Source organism: Mandrillus leucophaeus, unplaced genomic scaffold (assembly GCF_000951045.1).
Source record: "Mandrillus leucophaeus isolate KB7577 unplaced genomic scaffold, Mleu.le_1.0 Scaffold49, whole genome shotgun sequence".
Taxonomy (NCBI): domain Eukaryota; kingdom Metazoa; phylum Chordata; class Mammalia; order Primates; family Cercopithecidae; genus Mandrillus; species Mandrillus leucophaeus.
The window spans coordinates 3942862-3955161 of NW_012105253.1; the positions used below are offsets into that span (position 1 = coordinate 3942862).

General features: G+C 35.7%; 1 protein-coding gene across 1 annotated transcript in view; it reads right to left on the reverse strand.

Annotated features, from left to right (window-relative positions):
* The window catches only part of TRIM24 (tripartite motif containing 24), a gene marked incomplete at its 5' end in the record, with an annotated part of 148600 nt that overhangs the window by 67791 nt on the left and 68509 nt on the right, over window positions 1-12300 (reverse strand). Inside the window, 3 exons of the mRNA XM_011995508.1 lie at window positions 1020-1136; window positions 7104-7236; window positions 11067-11214. Of these exons, the coding sequence (XP_011850898.1) occupies window positions 1020-1136; window positions 7104-7236; window positions 11067-11214 (398 nt within the window). The remainder of the gene's footprint in view (window positions 1-1019; window positions 1137-7103; window positions 7237-11066; window positions 11215-12300) is intronic.

A 12300-nucleotide genomic window follows, 5' to 3' on the forward strand; every position in this document is an offset into this window, starting at 1 on the left:
GGGGCATAATAATAAATAGATACAATAATGATGCTGGGGTATCAAGAAATAGTAAAATTATGTTTAAAAATCTCTTTTAAGGAAATCAGGTAATACAGGGAATTCATTACCTTAAAAAATTTCCAAATGCTTCACCCCCAGTTATGTTCCAAAATGATAATAACAGATTGATGACTGTCTTAAAGGCTGACACAACTGATACATGGGAAAACATTTAAAATTCTCTGTGAGGTCTCTTTTACTCTGGCTCATTCTAATGAACATTTCTTGACTTATGTAGGCAGTGACATTTCTTTTGTGTGTAAAACAACAGAAGAGGTCATGGGATTTCGTAGGTGTATAAATTAAATGTCAGTATGTGCCCTACATGGGATTTAAAAAGGAGTTAGACAACACCTTCAGCTGCCCCTGCTCCACGGAGGTTAGTGGTTCTCCCCAGTCACTGATGTCTAAGACTTTGGACAGTTGATGATTTTCTTACCAGGACAAAAGGCATAATAAGTAATTGTTTAAGTAAGCATTTTATCAGGCAAGAAGTAAAAAGTGTGTGGAACAGTTTAACAATCCCTGTATCCTAGTGTCTTAAAATTTCCACCTGTTTGCAGTTTTAAAAAATCACAGCATAAGGCAGGCATCTCAAATTTCAGCAAACCTTAAAATAACAATTCAGGGTTCATTTAAGTGTTAAAATATTTTACAATACTGGCACAAAATGGTTGGTTTTGCATTTAAATCTTGGTATTTCTTTAAAATTGGAAAATAAGTGATAATAAGTTATCAATACCTATTAGATAAATGAGCTATCAAAATACTAAATGTAGTTTATTATCATATGAGTTTTGAAATTTTACAGCAGAAAAGAATGCTTTCCAACTAAGTTTCTGGGAAAGTCTTATCAACCATGTGTTATTGCTGTCATCTAACAACTTATTACTTAACTGTGAGTTAAGGAAAATGTTCTAAAAGTGAATATACTTCACAAATTATATAAAAATGATTATATAATACCATAAAATTACCTGTTTTGGATCTGATTTCCTGTGAATTTTATGTATTTTGTTTTTTCCATCAGTTTGGTGATTAGTGTATCTATGATCACTTTCTGATTCTGAAAAGCTTCTTCTATAAATTGATATCTGAAGAAATAAGCAAATTATTTCATATAAAAAATATAATGAGGAAAAGTACAAGAATAAAAAGACTGATAAAAACATAAAATAGGATTATAAAGAATTTATATAACAATCTTTTAAAACATCAAATGTATCCCTAATAAAGCAAGTTTTCCCCACCTCTCAAATTATCCTTCAAGAAAGATTATGGACACGTAAATATTTTGAAAGTTTGAGAACCACGTGCATCCATCATTCAGTTTTATAAGCTTACAGAGTTCACTTTCACTTGGTGGACTTGGCAAAAAATAGTCAATGATATATAATCTGACTTATTAACTATCTTGCAATTTCTACATTATGCAAGCCTGCTGAAAACAAACATTTCAAAAGACCACTTTTAAATAATAGGTAGTTATGTTCTAGGGGCCACAAAGAAAAATCGGGATAAATACAGAGAGAGAAGGGCAAAATTCTAGACGTTATGCCTTGTGATAAAACTTTAAGCAACAGTATAATAAGATATAGCACTTTAAAAAGTTTCCAATTTGAAAGTGAGGAAAGATCATTTACTTTGCCAGACTATGTCTGATAACTGAAGAGAAGTTCTAGAGAAGATAGAAAGGCAATGATATAGAAGATACATATCAAGAGTTTAAGTTTTCCTATAAAATGTACAAAATACAATATTTCTAAATTAACGTATTTTATATGTGATTTTAAATGTTTACATGTAATTAAATAGGGTTGCCAGTTAGAAAAAGGGGATACCCAGTTAATAATTACATTGGATTTCCTTTGTACATAATCATATCTGTGAATAATAATATTTCAAACACTTTCATAGGCAACTCAAGTTTTTTTTATCTTAGTAAACTTTTTCTTTACTACACTTATTTAATATAAGGTTACATTAAATGGTCAAAATGGTCACCCTTATGTTGTTCCTCACCTCAATGCAAAGACTTTCAATATTCCAATATTAAGTACGTTTTCTACTTTCCATAAATAATCTTTATCAGGCTTAGGAAATTCTTTTTTTATTTCTAGTTTGCTAAGATGTTAGGAATGTATATTTAATTTTTATGGAATGTTTCTACTGCTTCTATTAAGATAGGCATATACTTTTTCCTTTATTCTTTTAATATGACATGAAAGGTTTTAGCATCACTGATTTTGGCATGTTAAATGAATTCTGTATCCCCAAAATGAGGCCAAATTGGTTGTGATTACACTGTCCAAAAATGACACTACTACGAGATTTAAGGCAAGTTTTCCCCTCCTCTCAAATCATCTGTTTTCTACTTATTTTCCATTTCTTGGAATTTTCACATTCATTTCATGGGTGAAACTGGCCTGTAATTTTTCATTTCTATTCCTTGTCAGTTTTGGTGTAAAAGTTATGCTGGTTTCATATAACAAGTTGGAAAGAATTCATTTTTTTTGCCATTCTCCGGACAAGTCTGTATAAGAAAGGGGTTTTTTTGTTTGTTTGTTTTTTGAGACGGAGTCTCGCTCTGTAGCCCAGGCTGGAGTGCAGTGGCGCAATCTTGGCTCACTGCAAGCTCCGCCTCCCGGGTTCATTTGCCTGCCTCAGCCTCCCGAGTAGCTGGGACTACAGGTGCCTGCCACCACGCCTGGCTACTTTTTTGTATTTTTAGTAGAGACGGGGTTTCACCATGTTAGCCAGGATGGTCTCGATCTCCTGACCTTGTGATCTGCCCGCCTTGGCCTCCCAAAGTGCTGGGATTACAGGTGTGAGCCACCGCGCCAGGCCAAAAGGGGCTATTTTTACCTTAACTATGTGGTACATTTATTGGTGTCATTTGCATGTGTAATTTTCTTTGTGGGAAGGTTTTAAACTATGAATGAACATTAAAGGACTATTCTTTCTATTGTATTTAGCATAAGTTTTGGTAAAAACTTCATTTTCTAAGAGTTTTCCAATATCATGTAAAAATTTTCATTATAACATTTGAAATATGGAGTAACGCCACCTTCCTACTCCTGGTAGTGGTTATTTGGGCCTGCTCTCTCAATCACTCGTACAGAGAATTGTTGATTATTTAGTAGTCTTTTGAAAGACTGAATTTTTGGCTTTGACTATTCCTACACTTGTCTTTATTATGTTTCTTTTAAAACACACTTACTTTGGGTTTAATCTGCTACTTTTCCTAAACTGCAATAAATGTTTAGTGAATTGACTTTATCCTTAACATACAACATATGCATTTAATAATATAAACTGTCCTCCAAATATGGCTTCAGTTATTAAAAAGAAAAACCTCAAGGCTTGATTGACTGATATTTTCACTACTATTCAAATCAAAATGTTTTCTAATATCTACTGGAATTCCTTGTTGATGATTTAAATGTATTAAACTGCTTATTTTATAATAATTTCAAAGTTAAATTTCCAAGTATAGAGATCATATATCTCCTTATACAGATTAATCAATTTTTTAGTTTGCCTCCTCATAGCCCTTTAACCCTTTAATAAATTAAGTGTGCATTTCCTAAAAACAAGGATTTTCTTATGTATTCATAGCAAAGTTAAAAAAAAAAAAAAAACTGACCTTGTTACAGTACTTTAACCTATAGACCATGCTTCTTACTTGTATCATTTGACTCAATAATGTCTTCTAAATACTTTTTTCCTTTAAACCAGAATTCCAGGATCATGTATCAGCAGACTTTAGTTATCACAAGAATTTCATTTCCAAATATATAGTATCTTTCAATCTTTCCAAATTTAAGACTTTAGCATATGGTCAGTTAAAAATATTTTATTGTAAGAATGTATATTTTGGGGTACAGTGTTCCATAATGTCCATACGACGTTATGTTAATTGTGTTATTCAATCTTATTTATCTTTTTTTTTTGAGATGGAGTTTTGCTTTTGTCACCTAGGCCAGGGTGCAATGGTGCCATCTCTGTTCACTGCAACCTCCACCTCCCAGGTTCCAGCAATTATCCTGCCTAAGCCTCCCGAGTAGCTGGGATTACAGGTGTGAACCACCGTGCCCAGCCCTTATTTCTCTATCTTTACTGATTTTTTAGTCTTCTTGTTTTGTCAGTTACGTATGTGTGTATGTATTTATTTGTGCGAGCCACCATGCTTGGCCCTTATTTCTCTATCTTTACCGATTTTTTAGTCTGCTTTTTGTGTTGTTTATTTACTTATTTAGTTTTTAGAGATAGGTCTTGCTATGTTGCCCAGGCTGAACTCAAACTCCTGGACTTCAGCCATCCTCCCACCTCAGTTTCCTGAGTAGCTAGGTAGCTAGCACTTACAGGTACCTGCCACACTACTCGGCTTCAATTATTGCGTAAAGTGGTAAGATTTTCCACTGTGACTATGGAGTTTTCTATTAGTTTGAAGTTCTGTCATTTTTTTGTAAGTTTATAACCTGTATAAATTTACAACTCATATCTTTTAGATGAAGAGAGTCTTTCATCCTTACAAAGTGTCCCTCTTTATCTCAAATAATGGATTTTGTCTACTGTGCCATTTTGCCTCTGGTTAGTATTTATATGGTGTGTCTTTTCCCATTAAGTCTTTTATATATTGAGTTTTTAGATATTTCTCATAAAAAGAAAATAGTACATTTTTCTATTTTCCTTCTTATCCAGTCCGAAACCTGTCTTATAATTTGGAACATTTTGTCTGTTCACATTTAGTATAATTATAGTATATTTGTAGATCTACCAACTTACCAAGGCCTCATTATATTCCATCTGTTCTTTATTTCTTTTTCTCACTTTTTTGGCCTTTGTTTATACTGATTATTCCACATCCCCACAACTCTCCACACCTTGGTAATTACATGTACTTACTATTCTTTTAGTGACTACTCTAGACATTACAAAAACAGATATTTACATATCATCTAATATTTGCACTTTTTACCCTCTTCCTAGACTATGCACGGACCTTAGAACATAAATTCCATACCCTTTTAGCACATTTACTGCTATGTGATATACATATACACATACCACACCAAAAAGATAGTTTCCTAAGTCAACATTCATTTAGATTTACTCATACCTATTATTTTAATTGCTCCATATTCCTTTCTGTATCTTCTATTATTTTTCTTCTGCTAAGAGGTACTTTAAGTGAGAGTTTATCAGGGATATGCTCTCCCAGTGTATTTTGCCTGAAACATTTTTCATCCACCTTCATATTTAAAGAATATGCTTACTGGGTACAGAATTTTAGATTTGAAAGTTACTTTATTTTTGCACTTTAAAAATATTACTTTCTTAATTATCCTGCTAGAGGTTTGTGCAACTTCTTAAATATAGGCTAAATGCCTTTCGTCAGCTTCTGAAAGTTCTCAGCCATTACATTCTGTCTTCGGATATTGCTTCCTTCCCATTCTCTGTACTTTCCATCCTTCTTGGACTGCAAGTACATCCATATTAGATCTTCAATGTCTTCTACTTTTCATCCTCCTCTTGATGATGCTTCTTTCTGGATATTTTCTTAATTTTCTTCTAGCTCATTAATTCTCATTTCATGCTATGCCAAATCTGTTCTTAAGCCCTTCTACTGAGTTAATTTCAGATACTGTAATTTTCAGGGTTTTCTTTCTTTCTTTTTTAAAGACAGGGTCTCATCCTTTCACTTAGGCTGGAGTGCAGTGGCACTATCACTGCAGCCTTGAACTCCTGGGCTCAAGCAATCCCAGGAGCTCAGGTGGGAGCACCTCAGTCTCTCAAGTAGCTAGGAATACAAGCACATACCACTGTGCCCAGCAAATGTTTTGTTGGGATGGGGTCTCACTATGTTCACATTGTCTAATCTCCTAACAAACCTGGTTATTTCTAATTCTGTGAGTATCGTTTTTCCAAAATTCATTATTGACTAAGTTGGAGGCCTAGATGTCTTCTTTGTCTTTCTGGTAAGGATTTACATTTGATTCTACCAGGAAACTTGAGGAGCCAGCGATATGACTTCACTTTAATCCAATTTTAAGTGCTGAGCTTTAGGCCCTGTGAGGAACTACTTACTAGCTAATTTATCTTTACTGTAATAGTGTAGACTTTCAGGGTACCAACTCAAGACAAGGAGACACATTGACCATGCATGATCCTTGCACTCCAGGCCGTGATTTCTCAGCTCTGTGAGCCTATTAAAATTACTCCTCATCTCTAGGCAAATACCTCAAGGGGAGTAAAAGGCCCCCACCATCCTTAGCCCCAGCTCCAACCCAATCCTGTCCAATAATGCTTTACTATTTTATTAGCTCTAGCATTTCATATAGATAATTTCTGTATTTTGTGCAGGTTTTCTAGTCATTCTCACTGTTGGTCCAAATTATCCAGTCTGCCAGTATCAGAAGCCTAGACCATCATAAGCAATTATATTTTGTATCGATTTGAATCTTACTGTCTAAATCATCTGTTGCTGACCTGAATGATTGTTGAGATGAGATTTAAAAGTAAGCTTTGCTCGGAACTATAATGAACTGGAAAAGGCAAGCCTCAAACGTTGACATGAATGTATACAGACCCAGGGCTAGAAGAGCTTCCATTTTCTCAAAAAAGCCAAAAATCTAGATATTTAAAAAATGTAAAATCTCCCCATTTTACAATGCTGGCAACTAGTTCTATATATTTTTAAACAGTGTGTTGGCCAGTGTTCTCAATTCAGGATGATTTTGCTCCATAGGATGTTGCCAATGTCTGGAGCCACATTTTGTTGTCACAACTGGGGAGGGTTAGAGGGTTGCTACTGGCAACTAGTTGGTAGAGGTCAAGGATGCTAACCACCATATAACACACAGATCAGTCTCCAACAATAAAGAATTACCTGGCCCAAAACGTCAGTAGTGTCAAAATTGATAAACCCTGGTATAGGCCAGCATACTGCTGGTTACACAAAACCTATTTCAGACTGCCATTTGATGAGGGTTGGCAGCAGTCCTTTAGTCCTCTAAAGCTGTATATGAATCTATATACATAACCAAAGATGCTGGTACCTATGCTCTTTATGCTCTAATAACTGACAGTCTCGACATGTCAGTTTGTCACATGTCTCACAGTACAGCTTCAACTGCTCCTTTTTATGAAAAGGACAAAACACCGGTCGCTGGCTGGTGACACCAACTGCCTCTGCAGAAACAATGGGAGACAGAGAGAAGAAAATGAACATAATTGAATAGTAAATAATTATTCGATTGCCCATTTGAATTCACATCTATTGATATAAACACTACAGCTTCACCTATACCATAACTTTCACTAAGAATTACAGATATTAAGATATCACATATTGTCAGCATTTCGGGGAAAAAAGCAAATAACCTTTTCATTTTCCAGGAAGAAATTAAAATTAATTCAGAAGTAAATGAAAGAACTAAGTGTGTAGTTAAAAATATGTTTTATTGCATTAAAAAGCCTTAAGAAGACAGCCCTGGTAAATGAGTGTGAACCACCTGGATGTCTTCTATCCCAAATATGGGAGGAGATTTTTTGAAAATGCAATTTGGAAAATCCAGCAGGGCACAGTGGCCCACGCCTGTAGTCTCAGCTATTCAGGAAGCTGAGTTGAGAGGATCAGTTGCTTGAGCACCAAGAGTTTGAGTCCAGCCTGGGAACATTGTAAGACCTCATAGACAGAGACAGAGAGGTAGAGAAAGAGATGGAAAGAGAGGGAGGGAGAAAGAAAATATAATAACAATGTCTAAAAGGAGTAGTCAAATAACCTACTTTTGTAAAAATCCTAACAGAGGATACTCATTAACACAGAAATAATAATATTTTCATTATTACACTCTAGTTTTCCAGTGTGGGAATAAAACTGGAAAATGTTTATGTCATGTTAAGTGAAAAAAATCAGAATATGAATAAATATGGTTAAATAGTAAACCTCAGTTATCTTACTAACAATTAAAGGCAAAATCCAAACATTTCAGAAATAATCCTACCTCCAGAGATTATTACTATTAATAACCTGGTGTGCATTCCTCTGGTTGTTTTTCTAAGTATGGAAGTACATATAGTATAGTGCAGTGTTACATTTTATAAAACAATAAATGGCAGTACATATATTGTCTTTTAAAGATTTTTTTTCTCACTTAACTCTACCTTAGATGCCTTTCTGTATTAGTATATATATCCACCTCATTTCTTATTTATTAACTGTATAGTATTTCACAAAATAGATAAACCACTATACCGCTTGCTAAGGATATTTGTAAGTTATTCATTTTTCAGTACTGCAAATAATGCTGAAATAAACATATGAAAATTATAAATCATTTAAATGTTTCCATAAGATAAATTCCTACTGGTAGAATTGTTAAAGGGTAATTCATACAGAGAAAAGCTAAATAATTGTGCCAATTTGTACTCCAACCAGTGTAGAGTGGCTATTAACCATATTAACAGGGGGAACTCTCAAAATTTTTCATCTTTGACAATTTAATAAATGCAAGAGACAGAAAGAGAGAAAGAGAGAAGACACATACGTCACTATCCTAGAATGCATTTCTTTAATAACTGAAATGAAACAATGTTCAGTAATTAGCCATTTGCATTTCTTTTTTTTAAATAATGCACAAATCAGTACCCAGCAATAAAGAATTATCTAGCTCAAAATGTCAATAGTGTCAAAACTGACAAACTAGTATGCTGGCCTATACCAGGCATGGTGGCTCACATCTGTAATCCCAGCACTCTGGGAGCCCAAGGCGGGTGGATCACTTGAGGTCAGGAGTTCCAGACCAGCCTGGCCAACATGGTGAAACCCCATCTCTACTAAAAATACAAAAATTAGCCAGGCATGGTGGCACAGAGATTACATAATCCCAGGCACTTGGGAGGCTGAAGCAGGAGAATTGCTTGAACCCGTGAGGTGGAGCTTGCAGTGAACCGAGATCGCATCACTGCACTCCAGCCTGGGTCATGGAGTGAGATTCTGTCTCAAGAAACAAAACAAAACAAAACACACACGCAAAAACCCTAAGGTAACCTGAGAGGAATTACAGATAAAATTAATGAACTAAAACATATAAAACTGATAATTAGATAAATAAATTCAAGAAGTATTTCTGAAGATACAAATATGTAAACACGTAGAATTCAGAATGAAAATGAAAATAACCAGATAGAGAAAATCGGTAATATATTATATTAAAAGCACAACACATCAAGATGAAATATGGAATTAACTCCAGCAATGCAATTCTTTTTTTTTTTTTTTTTTTTGAGACAGGATCTCATACTGTCGTGCAAGCGGAATATAATGGCAATGATCACAGGTCACTGCAGCCTCGAGCTCCTTGGTTCAAGCGGTCCTCCCACCATCTCATCTCCCAGGTTGTTGGGATTACAGGCATGTACTATCACGCCCAGCTAATTTTCTTTTTTTTGTAGATAGGGTTTCGCCATGTTGCCAAGGCTGGTCTAGAACTCCTGGGCTCAGGCAATCATCCCACTTCAGCCTCCCAAAGCGCTGGTATTATACCAAGTCTTTCACTAGTCTCAAACAACAAACACAAAAAAAAAGGTTTTGCTACATTTTGATACATGCTATTACATGGATGAATCCTTAAAATATTACACTAAGTAAAATAAGTTAGATATCAAAGAACAAATACCATGTGATTCCACTTGTGTGAAATATCCAGAATCAGCAAATTTACAGAGACAGAAAATAAAGGCTGGGTGTAGTGGCTCATGTTTGTAATCCCAGTAGTTTGGGAGGCCAAGGCTGGCGGATCACTTGAGGTCAGGAGCTCGAGACCAGCCTGGCCAACATGGTAAAACCCCGTGTCTACTACAAATACAAAAATTAGCCACGCATGGTGGCGCACACCTGTAATCCCAGTTACAGGCAGGAGAATAGCATGAACCCAGGTAGCAGAGGTTGCAGTGAACTGAGATCGCGCCACTGCACTACAGCTAGCCTGCGTGACAAAGCAAGACTCAGTCTCACAAAAAAGAAAATAGGTTTGAAGTTACCAGGAGCTAGGGGAAGAAAAACGGAGTTATTATTTTTTTTTTCTTTTGAGACGGAGTCTCGCTCTGTCACCCAGGCTGGAGTGCAGTGGCGCGATCTGACTGCAAGCTCCGCCTCCCAGGTTCATGCCATTCTCCAGCCTCAGCCTCCCGAGTAGCTGGGACTACAAGCGCCCACCACCATGGCTGGCTAATTTTTTGTACGTTTTTAGTAGAGATGGGGTTTCACCGTGTTAGCTAGGATGGTCTCAATCTCCTGATCTCGTGATCCACCCGCCTCAGCCTCCCAAAGTGCTGGGATTACAGGCATGAGCCACTGCGTCCAGCCAGAAAATTGGAGTTATTACTTAAAGGGTACAAAGATGCTGATTGGGGCGATAAACAAGTTTTGAAAATAGTAGTGATGCTTGCACAACGCGTAAATGTAATAAATGCCACTGAATTGTACATTTAATAGTTAAAATGACAAATTTTATGTTGCATGTATTTTACCAAATAAAAAATATATGAGTGAACTGTACATTAAAAACAAGACAATAAAACCAGAAATAATAATTACATAAAAAAGCCTCTCTGGCTATCCACATATCAGACAAATAATCATGATGCAGGTTTGCAACAAGAATATCAAAAGAAAAAGAGTTATAAAATATTTAAGCCCACTCTTTGTTGTTACCTTAGAGATAAAAGAAAAATAAGAAAAAGCAATTTTTTTCTCCATTTGTTCTATATTCACACCAGTTGAAGACATTTATAGAAGCAGGAGGACATGCAGTATGAATGTAAAACAGGGTTCTACATCTATTCACATTTTCCAACATTTTTAAGTATTTAAATTTCAATTATAATATAAACCTCTTTTACTTAAGAGTATATATTTAATACTTATCAAAATAAAAGTGTCAAAACAAGTCAATACAGGAAGGAAGAAAAGACGGGGAAAGATAGAAGAAAAAAAAAGAAAATAACTCATGTATTACCTGGAGATACTTCCTCTTTCTGTCTGACAGTATGGTCTTTTGTGAACTTTACCCTCTGATGAGCTCTGATACACGTCTTGCAGAGCCATTCAACACACTCTACACAAAACCCATTAGCTTCTGCGTTGTCCTCACAGCTTGTACACACCTGACAATAAAAGAACCATGGCACATGAATTTTTGAGAAAATGAAAAGCTGGTCCTATCACGAGCTATATATACATGATACACCAACCATATCGGGCTAAATCAGTTAGCCTGCTAATGGTGTTGGGAAATTTTAAACTGACATTGTGTGTTACATTATACACATATGAAATGAAAATACTGTGCAGAGACAAGAATATAAGTACATTTTCTCCTTAATTCAGCATCCCAAATATTTCAACTAGGTATTTCCCAAACATTATGCTAGGTGTGAGAACAGAACAGTCAGGAAAAGCAAATGCGGTCCCTGCCCATATGATAACTACAGTCTTGTAAATACTGCAGGTTCAAATGCCAGTTCCCTCACTTACTAGCTCAGTGGTCTTGGGCAGGTTACATAGAATACTCATCTTTAATATGAGGGTAATGATACAGATATTACTGAGTAGTTGTGAAGATTAAATGTGAGGCAGATGCACATTATTAGAATAAGCATATCAATAAATAACTACAAACTGAGAATTACCATAAAGGAAATATACAGAAAGTTGTAAGAACGTATGATGAAGAAATGGATCTCATTTTAGTAGGGTTGGAAGGCTAGGGAAAGCATGAAGAGGGATTACCCAGTGAAGGCTTTTACTTCTAGGAAGAGAGAACAGCATGTAGAAAAAGTCCCAGGCAAGAAGAGCAAGCAGGTTCAAAGAACTGAACGAAGGCAAGTATGACTGAAGTGGTGCGACTGAGGGGAAGACCGGCAAGAGAAGCTAGGACAAGAGACAGGGGCCAGATTAAGTGGAGTCACAAGACAATTTTGGTGTTTCTCCAAATAAGTCTATTAAAAGCTTTTAAGAAAGTGACATGGCCAGATTTGAATTTTTATGTCACAATGGCTACAATATAGAGAACAAATTACAAAAGGAGCAAAAGCGTTTCTGTATAATGACAAGCTAGGAGGATTTTTCAGTGGCTTTGGTGAGGGTTGCTGGAAGTGGGATGTGGAGATGAGAACAGGTTTGACAGCAAAAATTTTTTCCACTTCACTCAGTGGTTGACACTAACCAAATTCCAAATACCTGATAGGTCC